Raw genomic sequence first — 21,428 nt, 5'->3', positions numbered from 1 at the left:
ACCAGCCCGGAAGAGAGAGCAATTAGCAATTTAGGGGGGAATAAGCTTGGACAGGGGGTATGCATTATCGAATTTAGGGGGGATCAGCCCAGGAGGGGGAGACCCAGTTTGCATTTAAAAAAATCAAGCCCAGAGAGGGGGCACCATATATGTAGTTTGGGGAGATTGGCCCACCATGGTAGGGCAGTTAGGGAGTTCAGCACCACCAGAGGGGGAGCATTAAGCCATTTAGGGTGATCAGGTCAGGAGGAAGAGAAGATTTAGGGGGATCAGCCCAGCAAGGGGAGACCATTTAGCCATTTAGGCGGATCAGCCCAGGAGGGGAGAGCAGTTAGGCAGTTACGGGAATCAGGTCAGCAGGGGAGAGCATTTAGGGCCATTAAGCAGGCAGGCAGGTGAGCATTTAGGAGCCAGTGATTCCGGATTGTGAAAGGGATCCTGGATTGGAGAGGCTTCAAGCTGGGCTGAGGGACCGCCCCCCCCCCCACCCTGTGTATGAATTTCGTGCACTGGGCCTCTAGTATAATAGATATTGTAGTGCAACCTGCTGCCCAAATGGAGATTCTAGCAGCCGGGGAATGGAGCTGAAAGAAATGATAGAATTAGGAGTTTAGACAAAACTTTAAGAAGTTCAGTTAACCTGTTACCTAAGGACATATTCAGAAAACCCCTTCAAATGATATAAAAAGGAAAGGACTGATATTACATGAGAAAAAACCATATCCTTGGAGGGTAGCAATTTGAGTACTTATCTCTCTGACTAAATAGCAATCATGTGTCTATATATGAGTTTGTTAAATAAAATAAGCAATCAAATACCTTGTATTATTTATATCCCCCACACCATTCCCTCAATATTATACTAGGGAACCTCAGAATTATATCTATGGTATGTCCAAAAAGCCTGGCCAGGACCTTACTTGTTACAGCTCATCTCACCCAGCTTCCTGGCCTGCTAGGCTTGTGGACCTTAGTTGTTCTAGGATCACCCTGGGAACTCCATGTGCAGATAGAGCCCAGAGAACCACAGAACACATCATGATAGGATCTACCCCTACCTCCTGCCTGCCAATCACTATCTCTGCCAATGCAGTAGTTTATATCAGTTTGGTTTAATGCTTATGGTGATTCCTGGGGTTGCTAAAATTACTTTATAATTTCTATTATTTAAATGTGATATCTAGTTACAAATGTTTTATTTTTGAAAAAAAATCCAATTATTCCTACCCCATTCCAGATTAAAGAGAAAATAATAAACCTGTACAAGGAGCAGCGTGAATGTTAGCGAGAACACTGCTCAGGCCACAATCTTGGACATCTATCAGAAAAGAGTGTCCTTCCTGCTGGGGGGAATGTCCCTTCCACCTAGAGAAGGGCTTCTTTCAAAAGCTGATACACAGATATGCATAACCCATGGTCACAGACACTAATGTGGTGAAGGCCTGGGGGGTGCAGGGGGAAAAACGGGACATGTAATGCTTTCAGTAATAAAGAGACATTTAAAAAGAGGAAAGAAAAAGGAAACAAAAGCTTATGTGTAATTTGGAGGGCTCTATATTGTATGTAGCCCCTTGTGCATTACTTTTTTGTTATTATTGATGAACTCTAGTATACAGGGTTGGGATTTTAGGTTAAACTGCAGCCAGCAGAGTCAGTCACTGTTGAACTTGGGCCTGAGGACATGTAGTCTCTAGTAGCATTTGTAATTCAATCTAGGTCAAAATGTTTGAAAGATTTTAATATATTTGAAACTTTTTAGCCTGGGTGAGGGGCTGATGGCTGTTTTCAGGCTGGCCACACCCCCTTTTGGGTGGGGGGTCCCCACTGAGGTTCCTGGCCAGTCTGGGAAAGTTCTAAATATTACTATGATAATCATGATTACTAATATTTATTGCATGCAGGTTCTTTGTTTGCTTATTCATCTTATATTTATTATACGCCTGGCACTCTGTTAAGAGCTCTTATTCATTCATTGGCAAAGACAACAGCTGCATTCTGGATTAAGAAAATTGGTGGATTATAGTTCTAATGAGATACATAGGGAATAGATTTGATGAGGAGCATCAAGTTTATAATTTCAGATATTTTAGTTGAGTGAAGCCAGAGGAATATTTGAGTGGAAATGGAGACTATGCTGCCAGAGCTCAATGTATCTGGAGCTCAGGGGAGAGTGCTGGGTGAGAAATAAACTGTTAGGAGTTGTCCGCATATGCCTAGCACTCTGTTCTTAGGCTTATGAACCCCGCAAAGTTCCTAAAATTGCCCCCATTTCACAGATGCTGAGACTGATGCCTAAGGAGATAAAAAAAACTTGAAGGAAGTCATGTATGTAGTGTCCAAAGTGGCAGAACCAGGGTTCGGGATCAGGTAGCCCTAACCACAAAGTCTCTACAGTGAGCTCTTTCCATGAGCAACCTGAACATAAACACTCAGCTTCTTAGCTAGTCAGAAACCAAACCCCCTCTCACAAAAGACAAGGTAGCCCCTAAAAGGACACTGATGAGGCTAGTGAAAATAATATTTTAGTAATTAAGCACGGGGGCATTACAGAGGACACGGGTGGGGGGGAGGCATTGGAGATAAACAGATTCCAGATAATTTGAGATATTTGTTGTAAATGCCTCTATTCTTACCTTTTGTGCTGATGGAATTTTTGTTTGTGTTAAGGAAGGTTTGGACAAGGGCTTGACCTGCTTCATGGTGTCTCCCTCGCACAGCGTCCACTAAAACCCGGGCCTTGTCTCCAGGTTTGGCGTCATTGAATTTTTTCTTCTCAGTTTCCTCCAATTTCAGAACATCTTTTTTCACCAACCCATCCAAAACTTCAACTAAGAGGTCTTTCCCGATGGATTCCAAAGCCTTAAGTGGGTTTTTGTTGAGTTTATCTGTCAGAAATACAAAGACTCCTTCAACTGTGGGCAAAACCTAAAGAGTTTTGCACTATATTTTGAGACCCCCCCTGAAAGGTGAAATACCTTCTGACTATTTCAATGTTTCCCCAATAAAATACATCCCTCTTTCATTGTACCTGTGGCATTCTGTCAGTGCATAATAAACGTACTAGGCTTTGTTTAATGACTATTGTCCCTTAGATTTTTGGATAGCTTCCTATCTTCTTTCTCTGACATTGAGCTTAATGTCACCCACCGGTCTTATATTTCTCTACTTTTCTCCATCTCATAGTGATGATGTATGCTCCAAGAAAAGTCCATGCTCTTGTCCCACCAGACCACAGAATCTATTTTCTCTCTGTATTTAGTTTTCCTGGTGAAAGCACTATGAATTTGAATCCACAATCTGTATCCACATATCTTAGTAACATCTTTGTGCTTAAATTCTTAAAAGTACTTATAGGCTAGCTCAGTGGTCCGCAAACTCATTAGTCAACAGAGCCAAATATCATCAGTACAAGGATTGAAATTTCTTTTGAGAGCCAAATTTTTTAAACTTAAGCTACATAGGTAGGTACATTGTTATTAACTTAATTAGGGTACTCCTAAGGCTTAGGAAGAGCCACACTCAAGGGGTCAAAGAGCCACATCTGGCTCTCGAGCCGCAGTTTGCCGACCACGGGGCTAGCTGAAAACATGAGTTAATGAATAAGTGAATAAATGCATCTAGGCTCCTAATACTTTAAAATCTTGTCTCAATCAAAACTTAGAGTTGGAAAAAATCTTCTGACTAATCTTTCAAGATGGTAGATTAATTTGATAACAGGTTAATTTATTATTGCCTGGGATAGTTTGAATTTTTATAGAGGAATATAGAAGTCAATGTAATAAATGATTTTTTTAATACCACAGGTATGACTTAGACATATATGGGAAGGCAGGATATCTCATCAATTCTCAATTAATTCTAAGATAATTATTCAGTCCATCTAGATATAAGGATAGCCTTGACACAAAATGACAGTTTCTAAAGAAAATGTGCCAGAACATTGAACAAGAACTTGAGCCCAGAAACACTAGCTTCATTTTCTTTTCTTTTTTTAAATATGTTTTATTGTTTCTTTCAGAGAGGAAGGGAGAGGGACAGAGAGTTAGAAACATCAATGACAGAGAAACATCGATCAGCTGCCTCCTGCACACTCCCTATTGGGCATGTGCCCACAACCAAGGTACATGCCCTTGACTGGAATCGAACCTGGGACCCTTGAGTCCCAGGCCAACTTGCTATCCACTGAGCCAAACCAATTAGGGCCACTAGCTTCATTTTCCATGTCATCTTAAATTATTTCAATAAATGTTTATTTAGTAGTGATTATGGAAAAGAAACATGGAAATTACAAAACATAAATTAAATGTTACCTTATATCAATTAGCTTAATTGCAGCTAACATCTCTTGTCCACTTAAATTTAATGAAAAATAAATACATATAAAGCAATGTAAAACATCATTATCACTATTATTATTATTATTACTATTATTATTTACATGCCTCTGTACTAAATACAAACATTAATATGCCATATCCTCACAATAATCTAATGAGATAGCCATTCATTTTCTCTATTTCAAGACCATTTGCCCCAAATCACACAAATTGGGATTCACATTCTATTTTTACAACACAGCTTCAGTAATAATAATTCATATTTATCAAGCCCCCACTGGTGCCAAGTGCTATGCATGAATCTTCTCATTTAAACTCTACCAAAACTCCATCTAACCTGAATATTAATAATTCTATTATATAAAAAAGAAAGCAGACACAGAGAAATTGGTTAAGTAATTGACCCAAATTGTATGTTTAGTGCACCGTGTGTATAGTTAGTGGAGAGAAGGGAATCAAACTCAGGGGTTCAAAGCCCCCCCCAACTCTTAAATCATCAAAGTACATCACATGATACTTGGTGAAGAATTACTTAAAATAATGCAGTGTTTCAGGGACTCAAAGAAGACTTGGTAAATTTCTGCAGGTGAGATAGAAAAGGTAATGAAACACGGAGATACAATTGTCAGAAGCCAATTCCAGCATGTCAGCAGGGTTGAATCATCTGGAAATGGCTGAGGGCATTTCCCCAACCCTGAAAAAGATGCATCAGTGATTGCTTGCTGCAGACAGCTGAGGGCATTCAATCTACATGTTATTGCCTCCTACTGGCCAAACACCTGAACAGCTGAAAGCAATTCCTCCAATCTGACAATGGATTCTGTATAGTAGCCCTACCCTTTGATGTATATATCTACTTTGCCTCAGGACAATTTGTGTTAATAAAAAGCAAGGGGTCCTGAGACAAGGAGAACTTAGTTCTTCAACTAAGTCTTCTCTGGACCCCCAAATGCCTTCCAAAATTATGTTTCATCTCTGGACTCGTGATTAATTTATGCCACAGCCCTTCTCCAGATTCCTGAACCCTTCTAGATGCTGGATTAAGACCCCCGGCATTATACAATATAGTATACAGATGTTAGAACAGAGAGTTTGAAGAATTGCAAACAGCATACAGGTTAGTGTATGGAAGATTTAATCTACCTGAGTTCTGGGCTTCAGTTTCCTTTACTAGCATCTGTGCACTCAACAAGGTGGTATAGAGTCGACTGAATGAATGGCATGGGGAGAAATGTGGTACACAATACAACCAGAGTTTGGTCTTAGGTACTCTTCTCATCATCTCTACATTCTCATGGCTTCATTATACATTACTCCCAAATTTATGCATTCAGCCCAGATGTGGATACTAAAATTGAGACTCATATATCTACCTCCTCTCAATATACCACAAAGTTATTAAACTCATTTTCATAAAATTGATCTTTATATATACCTTCTCTGTTCCCTTTACTAGTAAATGATATCTAAACACCAAGTTCATCACATGTTAATAGTGAATCTCTCCTGTTTTCTGAATAACTGATTTTCCATCTCATGTTAAATTGTATTGATTTTCTCTACTAAATATTTATAGAATCTGCCCACTTCTCTCATTTTTAATTACACATTATTCCATTTCAGGCCAACATCCTTCCTTTTCCTAATTACTTCAGGAGCTTTATAAATCTACTTCTGGTTCCTTCTAATCTGTTTTCCACAATGAAACAGAGTTAGGATGCTAAAATCTAGATTTAATAATGAAACTTCTGAGCTTAATCTAATGTAAGTCTTCTCATTCATCCATCCTCAGTCTCTATCACTTACCCACCTTGCTCATTACCTTGTTTCTAGAAGACCCTTACTTAGGAAGCTCTATGTGGGCAGTCTCCCAACCCCACATTTCTTCCTGTTTCCCCACTGCTCCCTTATTCTTTATATCTCAGATGAGATGTAATTGTCTTCAGGAAATCCTACCTGAGGCTCCCAAACTAGACAGAGTGTCAGAGGTATAAGCTCCAGATGCCTTGTTTCTCACTAGGCTAGTAATTTTCCCCTTGTGCTTGTTAATTGTATAATAATGGCTAACCAAATTTGGTTGTTTATATTTATTGGGCTATTTGTTTTTGTCTCTTGCCTTTCCGTTTGTCACATCTATTATCTAATGATTCCCTGATTCCAAAATAATAATCAGTGAGGCCTTCCTGCTTGGCCAAAGGTGCAGCCATGAGTGTGAGTTTCACTCACTACTCTCCAGCCAAAGGCTTCCTGAAGAAAACAATCAATCCTTGTAGTATAGGAACTTAAGTAAAATGTCATGAGATGAGTCATAAACCCTGGAGCAGTGGTTCTCAACCTTCCTAATGCCTCGACCCTTTAATACAGTTCTTCATGTTGTGGTGACCCCCAACCATAAAATTATTTTCGTTGCTACTTCATAACTGTAATTTTGCTTCTGTTATGAATCATAATGTAAATATCTGAGATGCAGGATGTATTTTTATTGTTACAAATTGAACATAATTAAAGCATAGTGATTAAACACAAAAACAATGTGTAATTATATATGTGTTTTCCGATGGTCTTAGGCGACCCCTGTGAAAGGGTCGTTTGACCCCCAAAGGGGTCGCGACCCACAGGTTGAGAACTGCTGCCCTGGAGAGATTATACTATGAAGAGCATAGTATATATAAAAAAGGAAGGTAAATACAGTAAATATAAAATGTGTTTGTGAAGTTAAATTCATACTTTAGAGAGATTAATGGAAAAATGGATAAACATATTTTAACAGGTAGAAAAACCTGTCTGAAACGTTCAGACATTTTTTAAAAAGCGCCTGGGAGACACTGTAGTTCTGAGTAAGAAAATTACATGTAGAGATGCCTAGAATGTGAGAACTGCAAGATAACTAATTACTTTTCCTAATCATTCTAATCTGCAAATAAACCTGTGCCAGACCAGCTATATAAGAATTACCCGCAGATCTTTATAAGGCTAGGAATGCCTATTTAAGATGGACTCATTCAGGGGCAGGATAACCGGAACTTTTAAAAATGACTGTAGATTATTCAGGTTTGTTATAAAGTTTAGAAACCGATGACCTCGTTGAACCCCTTCCTTTCAGATGAGGAGAATGAAACAAAAAAGTGACAGGACGCGCTTGACTACGAGCTGCACACATAGCTCATCTCGTGCTTTTCCCGCTTCTGTGTATAAGCAACAGGATGGATTGGAGGGTTAAAACCTGGAGAGGAAGATCCGATCCGTTAAAAAACTGTGATAGCGATCTAGGAAAAACTGCACTCGAGTCCTCAGCACCAGGGCTAGAGAGAAAGGGGAAGAGACAGTCTCCTCAAAAGACCAAGCGCCTAATTCAATCCGGGAGGAGGCAAAGGGAGCGGGAATTCAAAGTTCGCCTACTAGGTCGGCAAACTCATTAGCCAACAGAGCCAAATATCAACAGTACAAAGATTGAAATTTCTTCTGAGAGCCAAATTTTTTAAACTTAAACTGTATAGGTAGGTACATTGTTATTCACTTAATTAGGGTACTCCTAAGGCTTAGGAAGAGCCACACTCAAGGGGCCAAAGAGCCGCATGTGGCTCCAGAGCCGCAGTTTGCCAACCACAGGTGGGATCCTGGGCGAGTGTTTGTCACCCAGATGACTAATTTAGAAACAGCTGGAGGCCAGAAGATTACAGAGGGCATTTAGACTCTTCAAGAGTTGTCTCACACAACAATAACTTCCTCCATTTGTCTTCTCCCTCCCCTTCATTACCAAGAGCTGAAAGAAAGGAATTAACTTTTCCTGGGTCTAAAAGACCTGGAAACCTTTTATTTCCACCTTTCTAAGGCAATGTCCCCTGGATGAGTCAAGTTACACAGACCCGATAAGGGGAAGAATTCAGCTTGCAAACCACAGGTTCTTGTTTCCCTTTTGTTATTTCTGTTCGTCAGGAGCAATAAATAAAGTCCCTGACCCTTCCTTAGTCAGAAAAGACCCCTACTCACCAGCCATAGGTAACCACAGCCTCAGCCCCTTCCTGCTGCTGCGAAGCCAGCCACAGCCTTGAAAATGAAACTATCTGGCACTTCCTCATAGCAGGGGGCGGGGGCAAGGAACCAGACATTGAGCAACTGCTGCTTAGAACTTCTGAGTTCACCAGTCAGTCCGGGAAAATCCCTTGGGAAGAAATCTTTCTTCCTTTAGGGTAAAAAGGGAAAGAAATGCAAATGATGAAACATTTTCCTATTGGCTGGCACCCCTGACTGGTTTTTTCCCTTTTCCTTCTCCCACTTCCATGCCCCACACCTCCTTCTCTCTGTCCTTTTTCTGACCCCTCAGTATTTCTCCTCTGCTCACTGAAAACGCAGGAAGAAGTTAAAACTAACAGGTCTCCTTTTCTTTCCAGATAAGAAGTATCCAAAATAGCTTCTGTTTTCTGCTTTGACTGTGCTGGTATCATCCCCTCCCGGTCTGCCTGTGCTTTTGAGATTTTATGGATTAAGTTCTGAAGGAATCTGCATCTCCACTCTCCTCATGCTTTCCTGTAACTGCCTAAACATGCCTTCATGTTTAATTTTCGCTGAGGGTGACTTCTCACTACCATTTATTTTTCATATTCTCTGAACAATGAGTTATCAGAGAAGCAGTCTCAGGCTGTAGGAGAACAAATGCATGGCAGTAAAAAAAAAGATAAATACAGAAGATTAGTTAGTGGGGGGAAAAAGACTGTGGTATTCAACTTATAAGGTCTTCAAAAGGTCAGAAATTCACCTCTGCTCCTAATGGATTAGGATTAGGAAGGGCTCAAATTGCATGTGAAAGGTAGTCTTTTCAGTCCTTCCCAAGTCTAGCATTGCTGACTGGAGGATTTTACCCCAAACTCATTACCAATGCACCACACAAGGATGTTACTTTGTATACAACACATGCATAGGGTATCATGTATTGTCAGCTAATTGTTTTGTGTTTGTTGGGTTCTGTTCCCAATGGCACTGTAAACTGTGAGCTGCCTGGAGTTGAGTCAAAATTACTTTGCAGCCCTAAAAGACCTTAGGAAAGGACAGAAACTTGTAATTTCTGGGAGTGGTAATTTAGGATTTCGGATACAACACTTATCATACTCTGCATCCCTCCTGCTGAGCAGCAGGTTCTTTGAAGTCAGGTAGCTACTGTGATTGGCATCTGTATCCCTAAAACTGAGAGCCCAGAAAATGGTGTCTAGAAAGAAAGAATGGTGCTATTAGGTTGTTCATTGATCATGGATCAAGTCTAAGGACTCCGGATCCATTAAAAGCTCCAAATCCCACTGCTTGTCTTCTCAGAGTAGAAAAACACCATAACAACTTTTCATTTTTTTAAATTTCAGATTTATTAGAATGTTGAAAGAAATGTCTGTTTCCTGCAGACATGATTCCAAAAGCGGGAACAGAATGACAGGATTCCAGGTTTCCTACAAGAGAAAACACACACACACACACACACACACACACACACACACGCACACACACACACAAATATTTTTAAAAAGTGTCCTGCTAAAAGAAATGCAAGTTAAAAGATCACTCCACTTATGAGGACAGAAGGAAGAGATCATGCTATGTCTACATATTGCCCCACTGCGTGAAAGGAGGGGCCATCTAAAACCAAACTTTCATCATCTTACGGCCACATCTCAGTCTCTATCAGCTGACCCTGAGAAAGGGGCATCTGACTGCTGAACTTTGAGAGAAGAACAGCATGCTCTGCACTGAACCAGCAGAAAGCATCTTTTTAGTACCTCCCATTTACTATACGAGACTTTGATAAGGATGGAGTTGAGGCCTTCTTCCCCAACCTCGCCCACCCCCACCACACACACACACACACACACACACACACACACACACACACACATCTGTCCATTGACACTGATACAACTTACTTATATTAATGTCCTGGGAAGAGGTAGAAACATCTTGTCAAAGTCACTCTTTCGGTGGTGGGCATCTGTGCCTTACCATCAGGTGACTCAAATGAAAACCGAACCTAAATTGAAAAGAGAATCTGTATTTTTGTTTTCTTGAACAGAGGAACCTTCACTTAAGCTGGAAAAATTACAGAAAGTATAGCAAAAATAAGTCATAAAAGCAAAAAGGTTGTGCATCTGTAAGAATCCTAGTAATATACATATCCAAGCATGGGATGACCAGGCTGTTTTAATCTGTTGCTGGATCTAATTGCTATGGATACTGGGAAATCGGAGTCCACTTGTTTGTCTCCTTAGGGTCCGAGGGGAGTTAAAATAAATTATTATTTTCTGGGTGTTGGTTTCTAGATCATAGCAGATGGGACCTGCCTTTCAGGGTTGCTGACTCAGTAGAGAAACTCAAAGCTCATTTGGAAAGAAGGGCATTTCTGAAAGATAAGCCTGTCCAGAGTTGCTCCCTAGGTTTCCATCTGGGATAGTCAAGTATCAGGGAAATAGAGTATGAGAAACATCTAGAGCAGCGGTTCTCAACCTGTGGGTCGCGACCCCTTTGGGGATCGAATGGCCCTTTCACAGGGATCGCCTAAGCCCATCGGAAAACACATATAAAATTACATATTGTTTTTGTGATTAATCACTATGCTTTATGTTCAATTTGTAACAATGAAATTGGGGTCACCACAACATGAGGAACTGTATTAAAGGGTCGTGGCATCAGGAAGGTTGAGAACCACTGTTCTAGAGCCTTACCTTTCGGAAAATTTCCTCCATGTCGCAGGACCAGGCATATTCTCGCAAATTTTTGATAAGTTTCATAATAAAAAGAGAGCCATGTTTGGGATGTCTCCAGGAAACATTATCTGTGAATAAAGCACATTCCAAATCTCATGCAAACTTCTTGTCTGGCCAAAAAGATGGAATGCTAGGATTTCCCCTCCAGCTGAGGAAGCTTGTTGAGTTCATGCTGTTTTCTATACACTGTTTGCCATCATTTAGTGATATATCCAATGTGTAATGAGTACATTTTTACTGATACTTGACATTTGTTAATGCCATATGAAGGATGCCATAGATTGGGCAGATGTTAGGTTGGTATCATCTTAGGGTTCAGGATCTATAAATCTAGTAGATATGGAGGGGAGGGCAGAATGAGGTAGAGGGAAGTGATTGGGCCTTAGGGAAGAAATACCTGAGTGTGGATCCCAAGAGTATTTGTTTACTGACTCTAATTTAAGTTATGTATACACTCTGAAATGCAATGGCCTTGACTATAAAGGGTAGGGAGGGTAAAATTTTCTGCCACAAAAATATATTAAAAGATTAGATATAATGTATTATAAGTGTCTAGGAGAATATAGGATGTGTTATACCCAGTCCATACAGGGTAATTATATTAATAACATTTCAAATATTGACCTTGTAAATAATTTAATTAAAATTAAATACTATTGATCATAAGGTATTTGTGCAAAGAAAATGTTAACTGAATATGAGAATGCTACCAATATAAAAGAAGTACAAACCTAAAAAAGGGGTAAGAGAGAAAGATCATATTCTACTGGAGGACAAAACAGCCTTATGAAAAAGAAATACTGAAGAATAATATTAATTATATAAATAGTAGACACATAGAAATCACTGAGCCATTTTAAAATTTTAAAAATAAATGTATAAGAGAAAAGTGGTATAGCTCTGTATATAACCATGGACACAAGCTTTAACGAAACCTTTTAGCCAATAGTATTGGTAATAAAACATGTAATAACAATAGGTTAAAATTCTATTTAAAGCCACAGGTGTTTTATGAAGCTGGTTCCTATTAAAAGAAGGGGTTGGGAGAGAGGATGGAGGCAGAAATGTCCACACGTTCTTTGTGAAATTAAGGGAGTAAATGGCCCCGTGTGTTCAGGAGAGCACCACAATGTGCTTGCAATTAACACCAGAGAAAGTGAAGCTAAATTTACTAGTGGAAGATAACTAACTGAAGATAACAGAATTGATGTTTGTAAGTGTCATCTGCAATGGAGGGGTGAGGAAAGTAAAAGAAAGGGAGAAATAACTCAGCAAGACAGATTTTGAGAAGCCAGGAGGTCTACAAAAGACTATATAGCCAGAGGTAAATCTTTTTGGAAGGCTGGAATAAAGGGTTTTAAAGAAAATTTATGTTTAATACTAAAATCTGCTAAATACACTCAAGCTATAAATGTGTGGGACTTTTTGCCCAGCATCACTGTTTTGATTTTTGGGGAAAAAATGATGGATTTCTACATTAAGACATGGTCAACACACACACACACACACACACACACACACACACACACAAAATGTGAATTTCAAGAAATTTCAAAACATAATATATATATTCAGTGAGGAATTCAAATAAAGCCCAGAGAGGCTAAATAACTAGGACAATTTTACAAAATAGTAAATGGCAGGGTCAGATCATAATTGGCAGTATTCTTAATCCATAGCCTAGATTTAGAAATCATTATGGGTTTTTTCCTTTTTCATCCACTCTATACTTCTAGTTGAAAACAATTTAACTTGGAGGTTCAATATGCCTCTTCTGATTTTTTTAATCTCTCTCTCTGCCCCTATAAATACTACTTTTCTGTAAATACATGCTGATGTCTAGGCAAATTGAACTGCTGATTGAGCCCAACTTTGTAAACCTTCCCTAAGTGGAGTCATCTTCTAATTTACTTCAGTGTAGATATTTCTCAACTGATCCCAAGCAGTTCCAGGGAACTATGGTTGCACCATGGGAGTTTACTAATTACTAATTTAGTGAAAATATATGTGATCTCTGTGGGTAAGGATAATTGGAGTTTTAAACTAGGAGGACTGCTTTCGTTGTTCTTCAGAAATGTCATAGAAAGCTCAACAGATATCCATTCTCTACAGAGTGTGTGTGTGTGTGTATGTGTGTGTGTGTGTGTGTGCATTTCTGTATTGGCAATGCCCACAAAGGTGTTCTATACAGACACTCATTACCTGGTGTTGAAGAACAGAAAGCAATAAAATCCTTCTCTATATGGGCTTTCTTAATGGCATCATACTCAAAATCTTCTGGAGCCAATGAGAAGTCGTTTTCAGAACCTTTTGCTGAATCTTTTAACCACACCACCCCTTCGTTCTCTAGAAAGACAAGATTTGACATCTTGTTACTACCAACAGCCAGAAGATTAATTTTCTCTCTTAAGCCTCTGTCCAACTATATTTACTAATTTATTTGTGGCTGTCTTTCATTCATGTACGTGTACACACATACATCCCAGGAACTATCTTCTTAACAACCTTTATTTCTATGAACCCTAAATGAATTCTAATGACACTAAAACATCAAAGTCTTGAGACTAAAAGTGGTATCTTTTTAGTTGAAAATAGAATAAATATCTACTAACCATTCATATAACTCACAGAAGCTACAATTTTGTTTGGTGACAGTAGGTATTCTTTGACAATAAGTAGCAGGCACAAAACATGGACGGAAATGATGAGGTCAACACTTGCATATCTTGTGTTCTAACAGACATCAGCACTCACCACCACGGCAGGCCTGGATAATGATCACTTTGGGTTTGTCCTTCAAACTTGGACAGTTATAAGTGTTCAAACTTTGAAAGATGGTGTCGATGTCTAATACATCGGAGACTTCCTTAGAGTGTTTCTTCCCACAAATGCCTTCTCGAATACCATGAGACATGAACACCACGAACGTGCTGTCAGAGGTCTTGTGCTCCTTGCGGGCAGCGAAGGCACTCAGCTCTGCCTTCATGTCCTGGAAAGAGACCATGCCATTAATTTTGGACTAGGAGATCCATTATCAGAGCACCTGGGGAATTCAATAAAAAGGCACTTAAGGAATTCCTGGCTAATATAAAAATCAATGGGGTATAAAAGATAATTTAAGTTTTAATTTAAAGAAAGATGACATAGAGTTATAGGATGCCATTTGGGAATTTCTAGTAGAGAGGAAAGGGTATTATTATTTACAGAACAATTTCCAAATAAAAATTTCACTAGACTTTTGCTAAAAGACTCTTTGTTAGGAGGGGTGAGAAGCACCCTCCAAGGGCAAATTTAACTTTTATATTATCAAGAAATTAAGTTTCTGGTGCTACAACCAAAAGCTATTTAGTAAAATGAAGGGTGTGATCATTGTCCCTACATTCTGGAAGACCTTACCGAAGCAGTGAGATCTTCTTTCACATCCACGGTGTATCCCAGATCTTCTAGCAGCATCTTCATACCTCTGATATCAGCATCAGCTCCAGCTCTCCTGGAAAGCTTGTCAAACTCTGTGTTGCAGATAATGAGGGCAAGACGTGTCCGAGTAAACTTTCCCATGATTGGGTAAATCTGTCGGAAATGCAAATTGCATAAATGGTCCTGTTTCCTTTAATTAAATATTCATCATGAAGATATAAGACTGTTTCTCCCACTCTAGTTCTATCGAGAAACCAAATTTCATGAACCATAGTTACAGGAAAGGCAAATGAATCTTACTATAGGAGTTGAAATAGAGTCTACAAATGCCCAGATGACAACTGGTTAGGATTTTTTTTTTTGAGTTAGGATTTGAGAGAAGAACAGGCTTTGATGCAAGAATGACAGAATTTTAAAACCGACTCCTCAACTTACTGTTTTTGCCGAAATATTTCATCATCCAATGCACAATTTCCTGATCTATAACATGGGCTATTTTTAGGGTTCAAGGTGTTAATTCAAATATGTTTTCTCAACTCTGCAACTTGCTTAGAACAGTATCTGATTCATAGTAAGCATCCAATGGATGTCTTTGTTGTTCTTATAAGTATTTATTCAGGGAGCTGTATCAAACTTAGAACTCAATACCCAAACCTGGGATTCTAGGAGATAGGAACCCTTTATGTAAGGGAAGCAGCAGGATGACTTTCTAGAACTTCTCTAGGAAATTGGCTCTAAGAAAGCTCCACTGCCCTTTCAAAGAGTTTCCAGTTTTTCTTTCACCCGGATCCTGTTTTCTGAGCACAGCACCTCTGCTGACTTTTCATTCCATATCTTTTGTGCTATGTCTGGGGGACAAAGCTTGAGGCTCCCTCCTGGTCCTGGGAATGCAAGCTTAGCTGGGTTGTCTTGCACTGCCTGGGGAGCTGCAACAGACAAGAAACATTATGAACAATGGCATCCCTGAGTGTCCTGCCAGGTGCTCCTCACAGCCTGAGCTGCATATGAAGCCACAGAGGAGGAAGTGAATCCTTAAAAGAAAAACCCTGGCCAACTCTGCTGAGGGAGTCACTGCTGTGGGAACACATTCCACACCAGAGGAGGTTTCTATTGGTGCGATACAAGAATCAGCCTTTATCTCTGAGGATCGGCATTTTTATAAACATTTTAGATTAGAAGAATAAAAAGGGAATTTATTCAAGACCATGCATGATATAACTCTCAAAAAACAATCAATACGTTAGAAAAAATATTTAGGACATAAATTTATTTCAAATGATTTAATATTGATAATAAAATATAATTGATATAGAGCTTAATCACTCTATTTTAATGTTTTTAAAATATATATGTTTATTTTTTATTTACTTAAGATGCATTAGAGATGGAAAGGAAGGAAGGAGGAAGGAAGGATGGATGGAAGGAAGGAAGGGAGGGAGGAAGGGAGGAAGGGAGGGAGGGAGGGAGGGAGGGAGGGAGGGAGGGAGGGAGGAAGGGCTTTTGTTCTGTTCTCCAGGATCTCTCTAATGTGTGTATGTATGGGAGAAGGAGGAGGAATACTGAATATATTAACTAGAATGACTATGAAATAGAATGATAATTGCTAAAATCAAGATGCATACTAGATGGATTTATAGCACTAAACATTGATTACACCAATATATGAGGAAGAGTTTTAAGAGTAATTTATGTGAATGATGCCTTTAGGTTTATTTTATTACAAATTCAACACTATCCAATGGTGTGATGTAATTGCTAAAGAAGTAACATAATGTCTTTTTCAAAATAAATATATTTTCTCAATATTTGGAAGATCTGTCAAAAACTAAACATTCAAACAAGAAAGTTATATGCAATTTTGAAGGAAATTTTGAAGACATTATCATACATTTAATTAGGCAAAGCAAGGCAGGCTGAAATGTGTTTACTGTGGGTAAAGTAAAAGATAATTGGAATTAGTTTATTGAAGAAAACTATAGAAATCATTATTAGGTGGAAGAAATATTCTATTTCTTCATACAGGAATCTGAGGAACAATGGCAAATATTTGAATTACATTAGAGCTAATTTTTCCTAGTAAAGGAATGAGCATTTGGTTATATAGTGAGTGTCTCCATCCCATGAAATATCTAAGAAAAAATTCATGGGATAAACACCCCTAATAGATTTACTAGAATAATTTATAATTTGGTGAAATATTTGCATCTGTGGCCTCTAAATATCTTCCAAAATTTAGAGAAAATAATCACTTTTAGCTGAAATACTTCAAGAACTGTGGGTAAAATACTGTCCCAGGACAAATAAAACGCTGATTATTTAGTAAATAAGAGGCTGGACTCATAATGCTTAAAGCTCAGTGGGGGACAATGATGAATTTATTTTTTAAAATACAAGAAAAATATAGTGAGATTATGGCAGGAGAATCTTAGGAAACTGTGGGAATAGGAGCTATGAACTATAGTAATACAAAGAGAGTGGCTACACAGATCTGGATTTGAGAGAGGAATCAATAAATCTCAGACACTGAATGATAGAGCTGAGGAAGAAGAAAGAGCTAAAAATTGAATTGCAGGTTTCTAGTTTGAATAACTTGGTAATGGTGGCACCATAACAAAGAGAGAGAAAACTGGAGGAGAACCAAGGTGTGAAGGAAGGCAGATGGCAAGTTTAGCTCTGGATATGTAGAGAAAAAGGGGCGTTCAAGTGGGTAGTCAGAATTTGAGACACATATTCAGAATTGGTATAAACATGGTAGCGAAACTGTAGGAATGACCTCTGCTAAAGCAGAATAGATTGAAAAGAGCAAAAGGCATAGGATCAATCCAGGAGAATTACCCATTGCCTCCTCACCCCGTGTTTATCCCAAGAATCTGTAGTTAATGTCAAGGAAGATGGGGTTCAAAAATGTTCTTGCTTTGAACATGCCATTACCTGGGAAGGGAAGAATCTCTGCTTGGGAGTATTGTGTATTATGATCAGTTCTTGATTGTGCACCTGAGGAAAGATAAGGGCCATAAATTAGTCACTTATATCTGTTGGAAACTCCCTATTGAAAACAAGGTCCACAAGCTTTGATATGTTCAAATAGCTGTTTACCTGGAACCACACTCATCACTGAGAAACAAAAGCCTCTCCACATTTATTCCTGGACATTAACATTTGAGGCAGAACAGAAGAGTGCCTGCAAATGAATCCCTTGATTTCTGCTTTCTATGATGAAAGTGGCATTGAGATTCCATCAGCTATAGAAGCAAGAGTGTTCTTACTAGTAATATGCGTGTTTCAAGGTGGCTCCTGAGGTGACCACTACTGCATAACAGGTATATGCAAAGCGAAGCTGTGTAACTCAGAGCTGACTTGGATTTTAGAGAAAACCAAGAAAAGACTTGGACAATTACACTGCCAAGATTTGTTGCAACAGAAAATGATGACAAGGTGACTCACTTCTCCACCATCAATCTGTGTTAAGTTAATTTTCTAAGTGCCATAGATCAGGAAAGTGGTAGAGCTAGGATATAAACACAAATCTGGGCTCTGGTTAACTGAAGCACTCTGCCAGCCCACAAAGGGCACTACGGATTTATGCACGTGACAGGGGCCCTGGCCACAGTCTCTGTAATCTGCACTTGCCCTACTCAGTGGCATGCTCTGAGGAAAAAGCAAACAAACACTGAAAAGCCTGTTCCACTATTTGGTTGCATAAAACAACTCAAGCCTATTAATGCATCCTCTGAGGTCATGATTCATTATGCTTGTGAATTTCAAGGACAGGAATTACATTTAAGGTTCTTAAAGTTTTTATAAGGATCTCAATCTATACATATATAAAAGCTTAAGTGACTAGCCTACCAGCTGTTTAACTGGTAGCTATGATGCTAAATTCAGGAGCGGAAACCACAGGCATGAAAACATGGAACAGACTGATGAATCTCAGAGGCAAAGGGGAAAGGGGGAGGGCGGGAAGAGATTAACCAAAGATCTTATATGCATACTAGAGGCCCACTGCACAGATTTTGGCACTGGTGGGGTCTCTCAGCCTGGCTTGAGCCCTCTTGCAATCCAGGACTCCTTGGGAGATGGCAGAGAGCCAGTTTTGGTCTGATCCCCGCAAAGGGACCCCACCAGTGCCAAAATCTGTGCACTGGGCCTCTAGTATAACAATACACACCTTGGAAGTTTAATCCAGAAATTCTAAGAATTGGCATGTGCTTACACATGTGAAATACACTGAGTTTTCATCCCATAGTTACAATTGAAGACAAAATTTCCATAGACAGAATATGGTCCACTTCCCTGCTCTGCATGAGGGAGAGCCATAGGCTGTCCCTCAAAATGCTGAGCCCAAGGCGACAGACTGCAGCTCGTCCCATCCTTCCCATCCAGACTGCTGGACTAACTTAACCGTCAATAAGTTCAAGAACGTTTTCTGGAGGAAAACTTGTGGTGGCAGGAGTGTACATGTCAAGAACTATTTTTTTAGAAAGATCTCTCCCATTAGAGTCATTCAAATATGTCATTGAATTACCATATTCTGTGGCCCAGAAAACAATTGCCAAGTAGATGAGAGAGAGACAAAGGCATGACAGCCTGACTGAGGAGGCATCAGCTGGCAAGCAGCCACGTGACTCCAGGTGTTGGCTTTATTAGAGTGGTTTGTCCAAGTGCCTCTAGGACTCAAGGATTATGAACTGAAAGGAAGAAGAAACTGGGGCAAAGAAGAAGAAAGGTTGGCTACTATACAATTATTCTGAACCCTTATTGTTAGTATTGATTGTCTTTAATTTGAGGGAGTGTTAAATGGAAAAAAAGGGTATTAAAAGAGAAACCGGAAGTTACTGAGAGATGAGCTTTGCTATGTCAGTAAGCCAGGCATAGGCTTCCCCTAGTCCCGGAGAAAAAGACATCTTGCTTTCAAAGAACAACTTTTCCCTCTGATTGCATTTGGGAAGCATAAAAGAGACCAGGGGTTGAGAGTCCATCAGAGCTCCCATCTCGGCTGTGTGGGGGCCGTAGGCACTATAGATAGAAGGGGCACGTCAGATGCCTGTCTGTCTTGTATCAGGGCCTCAGGAGCATGTGAGGTAGAGGTCGGGCCTTACACAATGGTCTACAGCCTAGTTCCGTGCTAGTGGACAACATCACTCAAAGAAAATGCAAGAGGGCAATTAAATGAAAGAGTCCACATTTAAAATCCTAGCTTTTCTGTCAGGATTGAGTTTTTTCTCTGAGTGCTTCACCATCATTGAAATATTTTATTCCTCCTGGAGAGCAAACTTTTGGAGAGAAATTTTAAAACTATTCAATGACAGACTTTAAATCTTCATGTCCGATAACTATATAAGTTACTAGGGATTCTTAGACTTAAGTAACTAGCTGACTAACTAACTAACTAACTAAATAAGTAAAGTGCATTGCCAGGAGGACTAGAGAGTGTGGTATGAAGTTTATCAGACTGTTCTCATAAACTTCAACAACTGAGCTACCATATACTCAGGATGGGAAGTGAGTTTTAATTCTTAGAAAGATTCTGAGGCTAAAGGAATAAGAATAAAGAGTAACGAGACTGGGGATATTCAATAGTGCCACTGACTTAGAAATTGGGCCCTGAAGCCAGATGTAAAGAAGTTGTCGGCAAACTATCATGAACAATGAAGAAATCTTATGTGGGTGCAAAGACATGGGGCCTGAGTGGACTTTGGTCCAAGCTGTAGACCTTACCTGAGGGCAGCCCCATCTTCTCTGCAAGGTGGGAGTCGATTTCACAGATGTGATCGATACATACTTTGCTTGCCTTGTCCCCTTTCCGAGTGACTGAGTCAATCAAAGCTCGGGCCTTATCCATATCTGTGGCATTTTCACGTCTTACTTTCTCCATCTCCTCCTGGTTCAGCACTCTTTTCTCTAATAGGTCATCCAACAAGCCATTTATGGTGCCCGAGGTCACTGATTGGACAAAAACCATCCTCTTCTCCTTCAGGACTTTGTCTGCTTGAAGCACAAGGATTCCTCAAGTCACTAAACAGCCTCATTTTCCTCTCAAGTCAGCAACTGCCTCCTTTAGATTTAATCAATAAAATGTCCCTCCCCATGCAGTTCAGTCATCCTGAGCTACCCACATACCTCACTCTTCCCTCAGTGCTACCCAGTGTGCTCACTGAGAGCCTGAAGTCAGAGATTTACTATCAGTGCCTCCTGTTTATTCAACTCTGCATAATAAAAGAAGGAAACAATGATAGCCTATTTCCCTGGGGACAGCAGCTGCTGGTACCCATCTCATGGGGATCCTGCACCCTTTGGCAGATAATTCAGTTAAGATTGCAAAATGACAGGGTAATACCAGTAAAGCCCAGTTCCTTTCCGGCCCTCACCCTGCCTTTCTGAAAGCTGAGAGTCTTAGGGGCCCCTTCTCTACTTCCTTTTCTCCTCTTTCCTCTTTCTTCCCTCTCCCTCAGTTCTGTTCACCTAAACATTCACAAAACCTAATTATGGCTTCACCAAAAGCCAGACACTTTCAAAAATTTTTCCCTTTTAGAAAGTAAAAACAAACAAACAAACAAACAAAACAGAACAAAAAAACCCCAAAACTCACCGGCCATGGCTTTTCTCTCCTAGCCTTGGAGTGCAATTTGAAACTGAAAGCATGTTCCACCTTCCTTTTCAGCAGGGCGTGTACACTTATTAGGAAATACCAATTGCTCATTCATATGCATGTCTTTATTTTTCTCCAAAGTAATAATCTTATTGCTTACCTTCAGAGTGCCTCCTGGTGTACATCCTTGGAAAATTTCCTTCACCAGCACTGGATGAGGCTGGGGTAGGAAGGGAGTGCAGCCCAGAGGATAAGAAAGTGAAGAGAAATTTTGCATTCACTTCAACTCACACACTAATGAATCTCTCAGTCATTAGGGAGTGTGATCAGGAAAGCAACTCA

The 21,428-nt window shown here is 39.7% G+C and overlaps 1 protein-coding gene across 1 annotated transcript in view; it reads right to left on the bottom strand.

Annotated features, from left to right (window-relative positions):
- LOC102430049 (caspase-1-like) overlaps nucleotides 1–21,103 on the bottom strand; it is a 36,058-nt gene extending 14,955 nt beyond the window's left edge. Inside the window, exons 1-10 of the mRNA XM_023764915.1 lie at nucleotides 21,087–21,103; nucleotides 20,216–20,485; nucleotides 17,429–17,491; nucleotides 15,308–15,423; nucleotides 14,477–14,650; nucleotides 13,835–14,069; nucleotides 13,283–13,426; nucleotides 11,039–11,148; nucleotides 10,251–10,347; nucleotides 2,634–2,912 (exon numbers count right to left, since the gene is read on the bottom strand). Coding sequence (XP_023620683.1) covers nucleotides 2,634–2,912; nucleotides 10,251–10,347; nucleotides 11,039–11,148; nucleotides 13,283–13,426; nucleotides 13,835–14,069; nucleotides 14,477–14,650; nucleotides 15,308–15,423; nucleotides 17,429–17,491; nucleotides 20,216–20,485; nucleotides 21,087–21,093 — 1,495 coding nt within the window. The 5' untranslated portion in view covers nucleotides 21,094–21,103. The remainder of the gene's footprint in view (nucleotides 1–2,633; nucleotides 2,913–10,250; nucleotides 10,348–11,038; nucleotides 11,149–13,282; nucleotides 13,427–13,834; nucleotides 14,070–14,476; nucleotides 14,651–15,307; nucleotides 15,424–17,428; nucleotides 17,492–20,215; nucleotides 20,486–21,086) is intronic.
- Nucleotides 21,104–21,428: the final 325 nt, after the last annotated feature.

This window comes from Myotis lucifugus, unplaced genomic scaffold, assembly GCF_000147115.1.
Source record: "Myotis lucifugus unplaced genomic scaffold, Myoluc2.0 scaffold_361, whole genome shotgun sequence".
Classification (NCBI taxonomy): Eukaryota; Metazoa; Chordata; class Mammalia; order Chiroptera; family Vespertilionidae; genus Myotis; species Myotis lucifugus.
This window is presented reverse-complemented; position numbering and strand designations above follow the sequence as displayed.